Below are 17754 nucleotides of genomic sequence, written 5' to 3'. Positions count from 1 at the left end.
ATGGATTCCATTCAACCTCCGAGGTACAACTGTACATTAAATCATTACTTCTTATAAACTTCTCTTAAAACCTTCGGACACCTGACAGAAAATAGAAATGTGTCTTCTTTCTGCTATGGCAATACAGTGGTACCTCGGGTTAAGAACTTAATTCGTTCTGGAGGTCCATTCTTAATCTGAAACTGTTCTTAACCTGAGATACCGCTTTAGCTAATGGGGCCTCCTGCTGCCGCCACGCCACCGCGCAATTTGTGTTCTCATCCTGAAGCAAATTTCCTACCCCAAGGTACTATTTCTGGATTAGCGGAGTCTGTAACACGAGGTACCACCTGAAGCGTCTGTAACCCGAGGTACCACTGTAGCTGTTCCCCTCTGCTAGAGTTAGAGAAGAACTTTTCAGTTTCTAAGAGCCAGGCCTCAGCAGAAATGAGATGACATTTATTTCCTTAATCTGTAGTACCAGATTTCTAGGAGTTTATGGGTTTATCATATCAGTAGTTTGTTTACCCTCTAGACTTGCATATTCTGGTCTTAAACAAACTCCCCTATAGCATTTGTGGTTTAGGAGGAGGTGGGGTCAGCATTCGCGGTGAAGAGCAACAAACAGCAGTAACGCCCTGCTTTCCAGTGCATCACTGTTCCAAAGATGTTCAGCGCATGGAATGAGCTTGCAATTAATATGGAAAATGAATAGCTGAGCTATAAATGGGCTCGCTGGGAGAGTTGCAGAGCCCATGGAGGGACCATTAATGTGTTGCCACGTTATTGGTGCTAATCACTTAAAATGTGCTCCTTTATTAGTAGCTTTAATGAGAGCCACTTAAACTGTGCATTAAAAAGAGGAACTGCAGAGAAGGACGATGAACTGGGTGGCAGGCACTCATAAGTCTAATTGAAATGCTTTTAGTATGGGGGGGGGGAGTTGCCAGAAGCCAGTAATTCTTTGCACTTTTAAAACCCTCCTCCATTATGTAGCATCAATTAGTGTTTTGTTGTTCAAGTGTTGGAATTATATTTTGCTCCCTGTATGTTTCCTCCTCTTCCCTACCTCCACTCCCAGCATTCTCCCCCTGCTTGCCCACTGGGACCTGTTTAATCAGCAGCATATAGTGGAAGCATTGACTGATGCAAAATCCCAAGGCTAGAGAGTGAGTTACTTTAGTGCCATGAGTCATGACCAGGATCATAAAATCAGAGAATTGTAGAGTTGAAAAGGACTGCAAGGGTCATCCAGTTCAACCTCCTTCAACGCAGGAATCTCATCCATAACAGATAACCACCCAACCTCTGCTTAAAGCCCTTCAAGGAAAGAGAGTCCACAACCTTCCAAGGGAGACCGTTCCAATGTCGAACGCCTCTTACTGTCAGAACGTTTTTAGCCAGAATCTCCTTTGGATCAATCCAAGGGTAGAAAAATATCTTACACTCCCAGATGCCATTCTGAAGCCAGCAGCACATTGACACTAGCATCTGCCCTGTGCAATAATGAGAAAATGTAAATTCCTGGGTGCCAGAAGCAAATGCCAGGTGCCCTTGGAGAATTTTCCAAGTCTGCTTCCACATTATCCCAGCAGAATTCAGTTGTGCAGCATGTGCTGGAGCCAGAACCCACAATGGTGTTGCCTTTGAGATAAGGTCCTTATTTTCCAAATTTCGCAACAAACTCTTAACAGTACTCTCCTACAGAGACATGTGCAGTGAAGACAGGGGCCAGTTCTTATAGGCATTAACATATTTGGTCACAGTGATAGAAAACAGACAAGATTGCTCTCTGTGGCTGTATCTTCTGTGGTTTGCCTCATTTTTCAAACTAGTTTATCCTCCCAGCACAAATGTTGCATCCATGCTTCAGGTGAGTTCCCAGATTTGCTTTTGCACATGTAACCAAACAAATTACTGTTCGAAAACAAAAATTTATCATCTTCCTAAATTAACTTATGGCCCGGTTATGGGAATGGGTCTGGAGAAGCCTTTGGCTAGCACACTTCCTTCCCCTCCCTTCTCCTTCTGCACACATGTAAAGGAGATTGAAATCCTCTAGTAGAGAATTTATTTTGCATGCAGAAGGTTTCAGTTTCATCTCAAGGTAAGGTTGGTAGAGACCCTACATGAAACCCTTGAGAACCATTACCAGCCAATCTGAATGATACTGAGCTAGATGGACCCAATGGTCTGACTCTGTACCAGGCAACTTCTAAGGTTCCTAGCTTGGAGAACTGGATTCTTCTAGCCATGGTTAGTTGATTGAATAAATGTTTTTATAATTGCATGTCATACAGTACAATACTTACAATAAAATACAAATTTAAAACCTTGTAAGATAACAAGTGTTTGTAAGCAGGTGGCGCTGTGGTCTAAACCACAGAGCCTAGGGCTTGCCAATCAGAAGGTCCGCAATTCGAATCCCTGCGACGAGGTGAGCTCCCGTTGTTCGGTCCCAGTTCCTGCCCACCTAGCAGTTCGAAAGCACGTCAGGTGCAAGTAGATAAATAGGTACCGCTCCGGCGAGAAGGTAAACGGCATTTCCGTGCGCTGCTCTGGTTCACCAGAAGCGGCTTAGTCACGCTGGCCACATGACCCAGAAGCTGTACACTGGCTCCCTTGGCCAGTAAAGCGAGATGAGTGCCACAACCCCAGAGTCGTTCGTGACTAGACCTAGCGGTGAGGGGTACCTTTACCTTTACCTTTAAGACAACAAAATGATATTACATGCAGTATTAAAAGCTGACTTTATGGCCAGGAAGGTACAAAAATTATCCAAACCAGACCAAAATAATAATACTGCAACCCCATTTGTTTACTAAAGGCTACATTGCATATTTAAAGCATTTTATAGCCCACGAGGAATGGTGTCTGGCTTATGTCCTGAAGAATTGTATTCCCTAATTGTGGAGCCACTGCCAATAGTGCTGTCATCCATGTGCTCCCCAGTCTCACCTTGATAGGTGTACACCTCAGTAGGGCTTCAGAGGCATGGGCAGGCAGATAGAGATGCTGGTGGTCTGTCAAATAATCTGACCCCATGCTATTTAGAGCTTTAAAGGTCATCACTAGCTGCCTAAGGTTGAAGCCATTGCTACTGGAATCCATGGCATAGGGGCAAAGGAGGTTTATTATTGTAAATTTTTTGAATTCCAAATGCAATCAGAAGAGCCAGCAGAAGATATTGTGGTATCAGAACAAGGCATGTACACTCATCCACATGTGGTGCCATTTTGTACTTTAATAGATGAGTGTCTCCTTCAGGAAAGTGTAGCGTTTCTGCCAGAGGACATTCAGGCCCTACACAACTGGTTACAGACAATGAAAGGACTTAAACATGCAGGCACAGCAGGAACTTTTAAATCGGTAGTACCTATCGGTGAAAACCTTGGCATGTTGATAGAAGTGATGTGGATAGCAGGATGTGGAGTCTCCGCATAGTACTTGCTAATGTAAGGGTTCCATCTGGATCGACAAAATGTTATGAGAGGAGCAATAATTGAATTGAGCATTTGTGTAAAGGATACAGCTTTTCTTCTGAACAAGGGGTTATTCAGTGCTGACGTGACAAATGCCCTATTCCAGACACTCTGCCTCTGAAGCATGTTATTTAGAAGGAGAGGAAGGTGCTCCAGACTTAAACTGAAGCCATTCTTTACACTCCAGAGCTTGAACCAAGGAGAGGAAAAAATGAGGACACGAAAAGGGAGATTAAATCATTCTCTCAGGATGTGTTTTATGCTGCCACTAATAGAAGAATGAAGCCAGCAAGGCATTCTCAGCTTGGGTTAGCTATAATAGCAGGGTTGGAAATAGAAAGATCATTGAAGTTGGAGGCCTACAAGGTCATTGTCTGCTGCAACATAGTTTGAAAAACCGAAAATAGAAATTGACATGTAGCAATGAGGGTACTGTTCACAACTCCTGAAAATCGCCACTGCACATGTTGCTTTTGACAACGAGAGCCAATTTGTTAAAACTCTTTTAAGTGGGTAAAAATACATTGTATGGCAATATAGGTGTTTGCAGATCAAGATACTAAAGCTGATGAAGCTCATGGTGTGAGATGTGTGGCATTGACACAAGGCATATAGAAAGGAACAGAATGTTGGCCATGCCTTAGTTGTGTGGGACGGTTACATTTCTACTAGATTATGTGTTCTCAAAATGGGTGATGTCCCTTGGATTCTGTTGCCGGCACTTCAGATTAAAGGAGGACTGGTTTGGGTGCAGTGGAATTCAACTATACTCACTGTTCCTCAGCAAAATATCAGGTCAATATTTCTGATTATAGATGTAGAAACAAAGCTGCACTCTTAACCTGATCTACATAATGGTTGCACATGACCTTGTGATTGGAAGAGTGGTCTTGATGATACAAGCAAAGGAGAGCTTTCAGAATTCAGTAACCACTTTGGAGGATTTCACACAAAATGGCCCATTCAGTGCTTATTCAATTGGAATACTAGTTTGCTGCAGGGCTATTCAGAAAGATGGTTTCTGGGATATATCCGAACCTTTGCAAGCACGTGCACCGGATTCTGCCAGCTGCTATAGAAATCTTGAGCGCTGAAGAGTCGTTTAAAAGAACAAATACCTTATACCTGTGGTAGTTTTCTGAGACTCAGCATTTTTTCTTCGTGCTTCGGGTGCATTCATGTAACATGCTTCATAACAGCATGAGTTTTTTGTGGAATACTAAGAGCTTGCATAGGATATTTCCTTCTGATTTCGAGGGAGCACAAACCCCCACTGGAGAACATTCTTCTTAGTGCTAACCAAGAAATGTGTAAAGGCCTGCTGAGGAGGAGGCGGATAGAGTTGTGGAGAAATGTAACCTTCAGGATGATGATAGCATATTAACTTGGGTACTCTAGCGCCTAAAGTAACACATACAAGTTGCTTCATAAGATACCAGCTAAAGCTCAACTGTTGCAATTGCAGTTGATGTGGTTCAGTAAGTGTCATATTAAATGGGGTTTTGCCGCCAAGAAGGCCCTGCCTCTGGTGGTGATGTTTTCCCAAGGTTGGTTGGTAATGGGTTAAAAACACACACACGCTTAGAAGCCTTTTATACTTCTGCAGTATGCAAATTCTGTTAAATAAATAAAAAAAAAAAGGTATTCCTGAGCCATTTATGGCTTTGTACTATAGTGCCAGCATCTTGAATTGTGCCTGATAGCTCAGTAACAGCCAGTGCTGTGTGTTGAGGATGGGTGTAATATAATCTCATATTGCTGGCCCACACATAACGGACAACAGAATTTTTATCCATTGCAGCTCCTTTCCATTCCATTTTGAAGGGATGCACACACTCTTGCCATGATGGTTTCTCATAGGAATCTATGCAATGCAGGAATCTTTTTGCTCATTGTGGGGCTCATACCCGCAACCTTGAGATTAAGAGTCTCATGCTCTACCAGCAAAGCTATTCAGTATTTATTATACTCACACACACAGTGGTATCCAATGTTAGTCATACTAGTAACTTTAATCCATTGGTATCTGAAGAAGTGTGCTTGTACACGAAAGCTCATACCAATAACAAACTTAGTTGGTCTCTAAGGTGCTACTGGAAGGAATTTTTTTATTTTGTTTAATCCATTAATTTCAGTAGGTCTACAGTGAGCAAAATCCAACCCAGAGGATAAGGTGATAAAACTGTTTTTGGACGGCAGCTGAGAGATTAGACACACAATCATGTGTAGAAAACTAGCATGGGAGAAAAAAATAGTTTGAGCTGCTTTTGAGCCTAGTAGAGAGTATTTTTCACAGGGAAACTTAGCTCTGTGATCCATCACCTGCAGTCTGCATACCTTCAGAGAAACAGTTTTGACACCACCTGCTGTTTGTGTGGATTAGGCTGAAAGTGCAGCTTCTGCTTCCAGTAGGTTTTGCTTCCCTCCAGAGATTACCAAGCAAAACTACCATGTTTCCACCTTTCTCCACTTTCCTGCTTGCACAAACCTAGGGGCTCTGCCTGCTGATTTATCTTCATCTGGTCATAGTTAGTCTGAGCATGTTCAAAACATATTTATTTGAGTTTGTGGGTGGGTGGGGCAGGGAGCTCCCTATTACACATTACTACTTTTCATTATTATTATTATTATTATTATTATTTGTTATTTATTATTATTGTATTCCACCCTATACCCGTAGATCTCAGGGCAGTTCACAACATAAAATCACAGTATAAAAGACACAAAATACATAATAAAAACCCAAACAACCCAATAATCCCCCCCCTGTCCACAACACAGGGGTTAAACAGGAACATTTTTGCCTGGCACTTAAAGGTGTATAATGAAGGTGTGAGCTGAACTTTCCTGGGGAGAGCATTCCAGAAACAGGGAAACACTGCAGAAAAGGCCTGTTCTTGTGTTGCCACCCACTGGACCTCTCATGGACTTTGAGGAGGCACACAGCGAAGGGCTTCAGAATATGATCTCAGAGTCCAGGTAGGTTCATATGGAGAGAGGCGGTCCTTGTGCATCTTACTTGCCTAGTTTGAACTTTGAGGGTTTATGATGGTGCTGCCTCCCTCCCCTCTTAAAGCTTTTATACATACATGAGAAAAATGATGCCTGGATAAGTAACAAGTATGCAGCTGTTGGCACTTCCTCTAGGTGGTCAGAGGGGATTCCCTTGGGATACAAAATCATAGACTCAAAGAATTGTAGAGTTGGAAGGGGGCCTGAGGGTCAGTGATGGTAATAGTTTCTCTCCTGAATCCTCCTGCAGGATTTTTCCCTGGGAGCTCTCAAGGGTGCGACGCCTTCCTCCGCCACAAGATGACCCTCATTTCACCATCTATCTTGAAGAAATACGGCATCCCTTTTGACCGGGTATGTATGGATAATGTTTCAGGACATACACAGGTTTTCAGAGAATGCTGGTCGAGAGCTGAATCCTCCAGCATACTGTTATGTTACGTTAAACACCCAAAAGTAGGGTTCTGAGCTAGGTTCAATGTTCTGGTTGAGGGAAATAACTTGATGATGATGCATTTTTACTTCCAGAGACAAATCTGTAAATTTTGTTTTATTATTGTGAACCCTTTGAGATCCATGGTGGTTTGAGGTTGTAGTGGTTGAAAAAGAGCCATCAAAACTAGTACTGTGGAACTTGTGAAGCATGGTACTCTTAATTCCTTCCTCAGCTGCCCATCTGGCTGGGTTTCCCAATTGAAGAAACCCAATTGAAATTAATCTAGACAATCGGCATTACCCAAGAATGCCTGATGTTGTGTGGCAACCATTCTCTTGAGGACATTGTTTAAAAAAAACCTACCACCATATATTTGGGACTGGTTGATAGCTAGACTAATACTCAGGGTTGAAGGAAGTGTTCTTTGCTTGATGGCCTTGGCCAAGTCTCTCACCCTTACTGTTGGGAGGATAAAATGGGACCACTTTCGTTTCTTCTACCCTAAATCTGTGCAAAAATGAAATTAAAAGGTGTAGCACAAGATCCTGCCAGAAACATTAGCTCCACTCTGCTTCTCTTCCTTTTTCATTGTTCCTCTCAAAGGAGTGTGGGAACTGAAAAAATAGGGTAGAAATTCAGTCCCCTTCCCTCATTCCCTGCAGGGGAGGAATTGTGTTGGAATCCTATAGTGACTTCACCTCTCCAGTCCACCATTTTTCTTTGCCAGTTGAACTGTTGATGTTTAAGGTAGTTTGTAGTTGTGAGAATATAGAAGACAGGTTTAAGCAAGGCATGCATTGGCCATTAAGCAACCTGCATAGCTCTTTTCCAAAGTGTAATGATGTCTTCATTGAAAATGGAGTGAGAAGAATCATTTCAGCTTTCAGCATGAAAAATAGTGCTATAAAAGTTTTCTTGAATTGCACACCTCTCTTTACGTTTTCTAATTATTTTAAGGATGTAGGAAGTTTAGTGCAGTCTTAAACACCACCTGAGAAAGGGGTATCACACAGTCCTGAAAGGAATGGCTGTTCACAGTAGGGAAGAATATGACTTGCAGGACACCAGAGAGGGTGTTCTATCTTTGGCATTAAGACTTTGTGTTGAGCCTGCTTTTTCTGACACTTTATTTGTCAGACTGAGTAGATGTTGGTCAGGCTGCAGCATTTACACAGAACATGGGAGAGAGCCCTTGCAAAATCTCTGTGTGGGAAACTGGCATAGAATTCTGTTTCAATGTGTACACAATGCAAGAATGGAGGCCTCTTAAAGGCTGGTGAATCTGTGAATGCTGAATGCCTTTTCTTTTGAAGACAAGGGAAGGTTGGCCTTAAGATTCTGAGGGCCTGGCCCCCAGCAGGGGAGGGATGTTGCTTTCCTTGACAGCTCCTTGCTCCTCCTCTGAGGCCACATTGTGGTAAGGTGATGCAGGAGGACCTCCTTTGTCCCAATCAAGTCCAGCCTAACTTAAAGCAGCAGCCCTCTCCAGAAGTGGCCTCCATTCACAGAAAGCAAGCCAAAGGTTCCTCCCATTTCTCCCTCCACAAATGCATCAAAATTCCTGGCAGGCTTCAAACAGGGCAAATACCTGGGTGTTTATAAATCTTAGTAATGGTATTTACTTCTCTAAAGAAATCAGATCGATACCTGAGCTTTTTAATAATTAAAAATGTGTATTTCTGTAATCCGCTATTGATTTCTCCATTTATTCTGTGAAGGCCTTGCAGAAGTCAGTAAATTCAGGGCTTTTCACTGTGAGTGGCAGCCGGTGCTGGCTTTTCCTCAATAGTTATTACTTTTCTACCCAAGCCCATCCGTCACCTGGAGTGCTTTTCTAATTTATTGGCGGGATAATGTTGACAGCAGTGATGTGAGGAGGATATGCACTGTGGGTCTTGGGATGAAGACACAGGGATGTAGATTTTCTGACAGGAGCATAATCTCTCTGTCTGCTTAACTTAACTGTCTGCAGCTTTGCCTTGATTTATGAACAGGTTCAAGTGGAGCTGGGCACCAGAGGCCAGGCCTGAACTTCTCTCACCTGTATCGGGAGAAGCAGAGGAATACAAAGCCTCTTACAGTACTGCTGACAGGCTGGCTCTCCTCAGGGGAGGGGAGGGAGGTCGTGAGTGCAGATGGTTGTCCCTCTTAAACATTCTTTTGAGTAAAGTCTTCATGCTTAAGAATTAGGCTGTGACACGTTAGCACCTCAGTAAGTCGCAGCAGCATTTTAACTAGTCACTTTTCATGCCTCAGGAGCATTGCTTGCTGCTGCTGCTGCTGGTGGTGCTGCTGCCTCAGTCAGGGCTGGCTGAAGACATTTTGGCCCATCAGGTGGAGAAATCCTTATGACATTTTCCCTTCCTATGTTAGTTAATGCCCAACTCAGCCAGTTGGAAAGTTTTTGTACAATTATGTGGTAATAAGGATAGAGACAACCAATCCAGAGGGTGGCAGGCTAGTTGGTGATGCGCAGCAGACCTGATGTTAGTTGTTCTTCAGAGGGACCCCAGTTTTTAAAGCAAACACCCAAGTTGTGAGTACATGGAGGTGTATAGAAGGCCTTCCTTTATGCATGAGCCAGTTTCCCCTTCTTTGGTTGTCCAAATCAAATGATCAAACTCTCTTTCCCTCTGAAATGAGGAAAACCAGATGTTTTAAGACCTCAGCTCCCCAATTACATAATAAGTAAGGATGTGGTTTTCCCCAAACCTCTCCACTCTGGTGGCAGAGAAACAAGAAAAGTGGGTGCCAGCTCATTCATATTCCCCCTCCCCCCCCCCTCTCTCTCTCACACACACACACACACAGAGTGCTGTTGCAAACATGATGAATATGAAATTGGTGCTTGACATCCTGGTTCTTTAATTTCATCCTATGAAAGTTTGTCCCACTCTTGATTTCTTCCTTGGTACCTCTGATTTAGATGTCTCACATGTGTAATATAAGTGAAAGGGGAATGATTTAGGGGAAAGTGGGGAAAATCTTTGTGAAAGACGCAAAAACTTGAAAGCAGAGTTACTGTATTGTGGACTTTGGTGAGTGGTTGAAACGACAGTGCTTCTCTAGTGTTTGATTCCCCCACTGTACAAATATGCCTGTGTTTTGAGTATACAGCTGCTGAGATATGTGCAGCGTTGCTTGCGAGGACTCGGACTACACCTGCCTAATATGCTCCACTTGAGACTGGCAAATAATGGTTTTAGAGTAGAGGTCCACTTTTTTTGCCTGGACTCGATAACTAAGCCAAAAACTGTGGTTGCCAGAAACCTGCCCTCTATTTGCTTCTTGGGCTGCTTCTCTGTGCAAGGTCAAGGACAATCTTTCACTCCCCTTCCCAGCTCCAAGATGTCCTGGCAAGGCACTGCCTGCAGAAGCCTCCTCCACTTCTCCAACTACAGAGTTGGGAAGAGTTGAGGGGGTTGATTAATTTGTTCCTCTGGAGTGCTTTTCTAATGCAGTGGCAAAACAATCTCCTGTCTTCCTCTTAACACTGGAACTGGAGAGAGGACTAAAAGTTGCCATGCTACTGCAGAGACTACCCTTCTTCTCTTCTCCCCCCCCCCCAGCAGCACCTTAGTTTGGGAAGAATACCTGGGGCCTGTCATATGAGGATGCTGCACATTTGCCATGGCGACTGAAATTGCCAGACTCAATACTGTCACTTCGATCCCCTTCTGCAGACAGTGACAGCATTTCTGTAGTTTATGGTGGTCTTGAGATTTCTTTATTATATTTCATAGAATCATAGAGCTGAAAGGGAACCAAGGGTCATCTAGTCCAACCCCTGCAATGCAGGAATCTCAGCTAAAGCATGCTTGACAGATGGTCGTCCAACCTCTACTTAAAAACCTCCAAGGAAGGAGCGTCCACCACCTCTTGTGGGAGTCTGTTCCACTGTCAAACAGCTCTTATGCCAGAATGTTTTCCCTGTTGTTTAGTCGGAATCTCCTTTCTTATAACTTGAAGCCATTGGTTTGAGTTTTTCCCTCCAGAGCAAGAGAGAACCAGCTTGTTCCCTCTTCCACGTGACAGTCCTTGAGATATTTGAAGATGGATATCATATCTCCTCTCAGTCTCCTCTTTTCCGGGCTAAACATACCCAGCTCCTTCAACCATTCCTCATAAGGCTTCGTTTCCAGACCCTTGATCAGCTTGTTTGCCCTCCTCTGCACATGTTCCAACTTGTCAACAGCCTTCTTAAATTGTGGTGCCCAGAAATGAACACAGAACTCCAATGCAAAATAAGTGGTACTATTACTTCCCTTGATCTGGACACTCTACCTCTGTTAATGCAGGCTAGAATAGCATTAGCTTATTTTTGCTGCTGCCTCACAGTGTTTACTCATGTTAAGCTTATGGTCCACCAAGACTCCTAGATTCTTTTCACATGTACTCCTGGCAAGCTAGGTATCCCCCACCTTATATGTGTGCAGCTGGTTTATAACCTGGCATTTGTCCGCATTGAAATTCATTTTGTTGGTTTGGGCCCAGGTCTCCAATCTGTTAAGGTCATTTTGAATTCTGATTCTGTCTTCTGTGACATTGGCTACCTCTCCCAGTTTGGTGTCATCTGCAAATTTGATGAGCATCCCCTCTGTTCCTTCAGCCAAGTCATTTACAAAGACGTTGTTAATGAGCCCAGGACAGGACCCTGCGGCACCCACTTACCACTTTTCCCCAGGATGATAAGGAACCATTAATGAGTACTCTTTGGGTTTGGTCAGTCAACCAGCTATGAATCTACCTAACAGTTGCCTCATTCAACCCACATCTTACCAACTTCCTCACAAGAATATCATAGGGCACTTTGTCAAAAGCCTTTCTGAAATGTTTTTGTTGCATGTGATGTCTGACTGGAGAAGTGTGCCTTTGGCCTTCCCAGTACACTAAAAGATTGTGGGGCTTGGATTTCAGGCAGCATAAAGCCAATGTGGGGGGAGTTGGTTGGGACCCTGGTGGGGCATGCAAAGATTTTATTGCAGGTCACCTGCGTTGGTGAATGTATGCAATTCCTCCCTGCATTATTTTGTTCCCATGAGAATTCCTTGTGGAAAACCATATTTCTAGAAGGGGTAGCCGTCTTTCCTAAGAGATCCCACAAACATATACGGAGAGTCCTGAAAGCAGTGCTGGGTCACCATAATCAGCCCACCATCTTGGTTTCAGTGTAGGGGTACTTCTTGTCATCCCTCTTACTACAAATACAGATTTATTTCTTTTAAAAGGTCACATTGCCTTGGTCGAAGCTTTGCTACCTCTTTGCTTGATAATGGCATATTCTTTTCTTCCTTTCCTGTTTTCAGATCACCCAAGAAGCCGGAGAGTTCATGATTACTTTCCCTTATGGCTACCATGCAGGATTTAATCACGGGTTCAACTGTGCAGAGTCCACCAACTTCGCCACACTTCGGTGGATCGACTATGGCAAGATGGCCACCCAAGTAAGTTCCCACATCCTGGTGCTTTAGTTGGTATGGGGCAAATTACAAAGCTTGCCTTGCAAATTGGGAGCCGGTCTGCCTGGCTCAGGTTTCCTGCTGATTTTCTGCCTAAACCGTGACTGAACCATTGAGTTCACACCAGCATCATGGTTCATTCTACCTGGCTGAAGTTTGCAAAGGCACTTCAAACTCTGGTTTTAAAATCTGTTTCAGATGGGAACCCTGCCTAGTGTTAACAGACAGAGTTAGCACATATAAGGCTTAACCACAGTCAAGGCAAACAAGGAGCGGGTGTGTATGTGGAACGTGTGCTGGGATTGGAAAAGAGTTCACACTCCTCAGGCTGGCTCCCAGTTAGCAAACCATGGTTTCCTGGGGTTTACTGTGATTTTTTTTTGGGGGGGGGACGCGGGTGGCACTGTGGGTAAAACCTCAGTGCCTAGGGCTTGCCGATCGCATGGTCGGCGGTTCAAATCCCCGCGGCGGGGTGAGCTCCCGTCTTTCGGTCCCAGCTCCTGCCCACCTAGCAGTTCGAAAGCACCCCTAAGTGCAAGTAGATAAATAGGTACCGCTTTATAGCGGGAAGGTAAACGGCGTTTCCGTGTGCTGCGCTGGTGCTGGCTCGCCAGAGCAGCTTTGTCATGCTGGCCACGTGACCCAGAAGTGTCTCCGGACAGCGCTGGCCCCCGGCCTCTTAAGTGAGATGGGCGCACAACCCTAGAGTCGGACACGACTGGCCCGTACGGGCAGGGGTACCTTTAAGGATATGTGACTCAGACAGCCCCTTCCATCTATTTCTGGCTAATAATAATAATAATAATAATAATAATAATATTTATACCCCGCACACCTGACTGGGTTTCTCAAGCCACTCTGCAGCATACAGCACATTAAAAATTGTAAAACATTAGACATTAAGCTGCTTGTTTGTATGCCTGGAGCCTCTGTCACATGCACCCAATGGTTCTTTTTCCTTTGATGTGGCTAACATGGCACACTGGTGCAAGCCCTAGCTTTCCCCCAATAGTGTGCTAAAATGTAACAATATGTTTGTGTCCGTCAGTAATTTTCAAAGTGTGTGCCATGAGAGAACTACTCGTGTGTGTGAGAGAAAACAGTTAAATGGTTAATAGGTCCTGGTTGGGCCAGAGTACCTGTCCCACAGAGAAAGCTGTCTGCTGTATCTCTGCTTGATTTACTGCTCTTTGCCTCTTTCCAATTAGCCTCTACTGTGGGCAGATAATTCTGCCTTGTTTCTGCCTCTGAGGTGTGACCACCAGCTATTCCTGAAACAGAATAGCCCTTTCTGGACGAGGTTGACTACTGGTCCTTTATATGAGACACATTGACTCGTGGAGAAATGGGTTGGGCTTGCCTCGGGTAGTCAGTGTCTACTCTTGCACTTGAAAAGGTTTATTTTCAGACGATGTAAGAGTTGAGGGTTATTCCAGTTCTGAATTGGGGATTGGGGGAGTGGGTCTCTACTTCCAGGTCTCTGGAAAATCACTGGTGCAAGAGAAGCACACATGAGAAATTGTAATCCCAAGACTCGGTTTTAAAGTAGTGCTGAGGCCTAAGTACAAAATTGTGTCTGAAGACATTCCGTTTTAAAACAAAGCATGCTAATCTAAGCAAATTTTATTATTAGAGGACTTGGAATCTGATCCTGTCTGCTGTGGCCTTGCTTGCTAGGTTTTCACCCCAACACCTCTAATTTCATTGTTTTGGATCCCAGAAAATGGTAGTTTGTCATGGAAATTCTGAGAAGAGTTTTAACTATGGCAGCTGCCAGTGGGCAACTGCTCTAATATTAAAAGCAATTTTGGGTTTAGCCATGTGTTCAAAAACAAGTGACATTTGGGAAGTGGAGACTTTAGATTGAGGCTCCGTGCTTACATTGTTGGGCATTGTAGCGTGAAATTACTGAACAAGCAGTGATGGGGAGACTTTCCAATCCACTCTAGGTAGGGGGACCTAGGGAGAGGAGGAGGAGGAGATGCCCCAGCTGTTCGCTTTTTATCACAAGGGGCAGCAGTGCTTCTCTTTCCACACTGACAATCACCCCACAGTGCATGCTTACTTAGTTGGTGTTATCCAGAATGGTAATTTGGCTTTTCAGAATTTCTGCCTTTAGGGAAACCTTTCCATGTCAACTTCCCCATTGAGGAGTCTCTGTTCTGGAACACATTCCAAGTGTAATTGCTCATCAGACATTGCTGCTGCCCCAGGTCAATAGAGAGTGCCCTTCCAGCAAGCCCTGAACTCCCTTCCAGATTGATCGCACTGGGCAAGCTGTGTTTCAGAAGATCTTGTGATCCCATTGAGGAACTTCTTCTAAGCTTCCAATATGTTAGGAACAAAGGTGGAAGACTTTAGCTGAGGGAAAGTTGTATAGAAGGAAAAGGGAATGTAAACCTATTTCATTCCATGATACTTCAGTCACAAAGAACCCTGACTCCTTTGCTGACTCCTTTGATGGAACCTACTGGGCTTCAGCCTTGCCCCCAGACCTGGGAGCCAGAGTCTACTCCGAGGAGGAGCCAGGATGAAAAACAATACACAGATAAATGGTGGGGTGGGGGGAGAGGAAGGGACATTTTAAGGCTTTGGGGAATGGAGCAGCATCTCGGTGGTAGCCAAACATCTTCCCCTGCAACAGGGTAGCAGGGTTTTTGGACAACACAGCCTCTCTCCTCTAACTTTGCTTGGATTCCTTTATCTTCGGGTGAAATAAACTGATAAGTGATTGTGAATAACACACACAAAATAAAGCAAGTAACTAACATGCAATAAGAGTGGAAGCCAACAGATCTTCCCTTTTTTGAAATCCATGAAGCTCCACGTGAACATTGAGAATCAGAAGCTGTGGACCTTGCAGACATGGTTCTTCTGAGAGAAACTGAGTTGTGTTTTTATTTTTCAAGGATATATTATTTATTGGAATAGATTAGGATATAAATCTAATAGGCAAAAAAACCCATGCTTATTTATTTGTTATTAAGAAATTCGTTTCACTGAATTCACTGGGTTTACTCCCAGGTAAGTGTGCATAGGATTGAGTGTCTTCTGTTTCTTCCTAACAGTGCTGTGGTTTACATACTATCTTGAAGCCCAAATAAGCCTCTTTTTACATTACTGCAGCTTTTATCTTAGGGAAAAAAACCAACTATTTTCCCAGCAGATTGTCTGTGTCCACACTAGGGCATTCATGCATATGTGGGTCACTCTTTCCATGTTTGGCTTTGCCTGTACATGAGCAGTTTCAATTTCGTCCCTCCAAAGACTGTTGGGTATTTCTCATTCACTAGTTGGTGCTGCTTAAAAGCATGTATATTGTTGTCCCCTCAATTGGCACTTCCCCGCCCAATTTCAGAAACTTATGGGCTTGTGTGCAGCTATTTGTTAACATGTTTGCTCACACTGTATTATTTTTTGAAACACAAGTTTTTCAGTATTATTTGAACAAAATAGATGTTTGAAAAACGTTTACTGCAGGCAGTGATTTGGAATAGCTTTCATATGAAGTGGTACCCCCCCCCCCCTTCTTGGTTTTCCCTTTCCCCATGCCTTTATCCACAAGGGGAATTTTTATTTTTATTTTTAAATAATAAAAGCTGTTCTGTGCAAGAACAGTGCTATGCAAAAGAGCAGTTGTAAAAACAGCTGGTCGAGAAGGGCAGGCTGCATCCTTTCCTTCTGGTTGATGGAAACAAACTAGGGGGTGTGATGATAAAAAGCACCCAGCAAAACATTACCAAACATATAAAAACAAGAAAAACCCTACCCAAATAGTGTGCTACACTGCATCCACAATCAGGCAACATGTAAATTTATCATAGAATCTTAGAGTTGGAAGGGATCCCAAGGGTCATCTAGTCCAACCCCCTACAATGCAGGAATCTCAGCTAAAGCATTCATGACAGATAGCCATCCAAACTCTGCTTAAAAACCTCCACAGACTGAGAGTTCACAACCTCCCATGGGAGACAGCTCCACTGTCAAACAGCTCTTACTGTCCGAAAGTTTTTCCTGATGTTTAGTCGGAATCTCCTTTCTTGTAAATTGAAGCCATTGGTTTGAGTCCTCCCCTCCAGAGCAGGAGAAAACAAGCTTGTTCCTTCTTCCATGTGACAGCCCTTGAGATATTTGAAGATGGGCATCCTATCTCCTCTCATTTTCCTTTTTTCCATTCTAAGCATACCCAGCTCCTTCAAGCACTCCTCGTAAGGCTTAGTTTCCAGACCCTTGATCATCTTGGTTGCCCTCCTCTGCACATGTTCCAGCTTCTCACCATCCTTCTTAAATTGTGGGGCCCAGAATTGGACACAGTATTCCAGGTGTGGTCTAACCAAGGCAGAATAGAGTGGTATAGAATAGAGAATAGAGTGGTATTCTTATATTGGATCTCATTATTGATGGATTGGAAAAATCTAAATTTAGTGGGAGAAAGGTGTGGGCTGCTCCTTTGATCTAGTGGATACCACCAAAAAGAACAAGTAGCTTCAGTTCCATGTTAAACTCCAGGGTGGATGGATCAGAAACATGTACCATCATGTACAAAATTCTTCCACAACGATGCGGCAGCTAAAAAAGCCAGTGCAATTCTGGGCTGCATCAATAGGAGTATAGCATCTAGATCAAGGGAAGTAATAGTGCCACTGTATTCTGCTCTGGTCAGACCTCACCTGGAGTACTGTGTCCAGTTCTGGGCACCACAGTACAAGAAGGACACTGACAAACCGGAACGTGTCCAGAGGAGGGCAACCAAAATGGTCAAAGGCCTGGAAACGATGCCTTATGAGGAACGGCTAAGGGAGCTGGGCATGTTTAGCCTGGAGAAGAGGAGGTTAAGGGGTGATATGATAGCCATGTTCAAATATAGAAAAGGATGTCACATAGAGGAAGGAGAAAGGTTGTTTTCTGCTGCTCCAGAGAAGCGGACAGGGAGCAATGGATCCAAACTACAAGAAAGAAGATTCCACCTAAACATTAGGAAGAACTTCCTGACAGTAAGAGCTGTTCGACAGTGGAATTTGCTGCCAAGGAGTGTGGTGGAGTCTCCTTCTTTGGAGGTCTTTAAGCAGAGGCTTGACAACCATATGTCAGGAGTGCTCTGATGGTGTTTCCTGCTTGGCAGGGGGTTGGACTCGATGGCCCTTGTGGTCTCTTCCAGCTCTATGATTCTATGATTCTATGATGTGAGAGACTGATAAAGTTCTACAGAAAATGATTACTTCAAGTTATTGCTGCTAAAGGTGGTTCTACAAGCTTTTGGCTTTATTTCTGTTAAATAAATCATGACACAGTGTAATATGTCATGTGTTGTTGTTTATCTGAGGTTGTAGCTACCTAATTTTAAGATGTGCTTAGGAACGGATGATTGTTGTTATGTCTTCATATG

The 17754-nt window shown here is 43.8% G+C and overlaps 2 protein-coding genes across 4 annotated transcripts in view; one reads left to right on the top strand and one right to left on the bottom strand.

Moving 5' to 3' along the window:
* Positions 1-17754, top strand: part of KDM4B (lysine demethylase 4B) — a 180834-nt gene that overhangs the window by 74223 nt on the left and 88857 nt on the right. For all 3 annotated transcript variants that reach the window (XM_080988779.1, XM_080988780.1, XM_080988781.1), the window contains exons 7-8: positions 6724-6827; positions 12216-12353. In XM_080988779.1, the coding sequence (XP_080844905.1) occupies positions 6724-6827; positions 12216-12353 (242 nt within the window). The remainder of the gene's footprint in view (positions 1-6723; positions 6828-12215; positions 12354-17754) is intronic.
* LOC308467332 (perilipin-3-like) overlaps positions 1-17754 on the bottom strand; it is a 175117-nt gene that overhangs the window by 146367 nt on the left and 10996 nt on the right. The window lies entirely within an intron of this gene.

This window comes from Podarcis pityusensis (assembly GCF_964106645.2).
Source record: "Podarcis pityusensis genome assembly, chromosome: 18".
In the NCBI taxonomy this organism is placed as follows: Eukaryota; Metazoa; Chordata; class Lepidosauria; order Squamata; family Lacertidae; genus Podarcis; species Podarcis pityusensis.
This window is presented reverse-complemented; position numbering and strand designations above follow the sequence as displayed.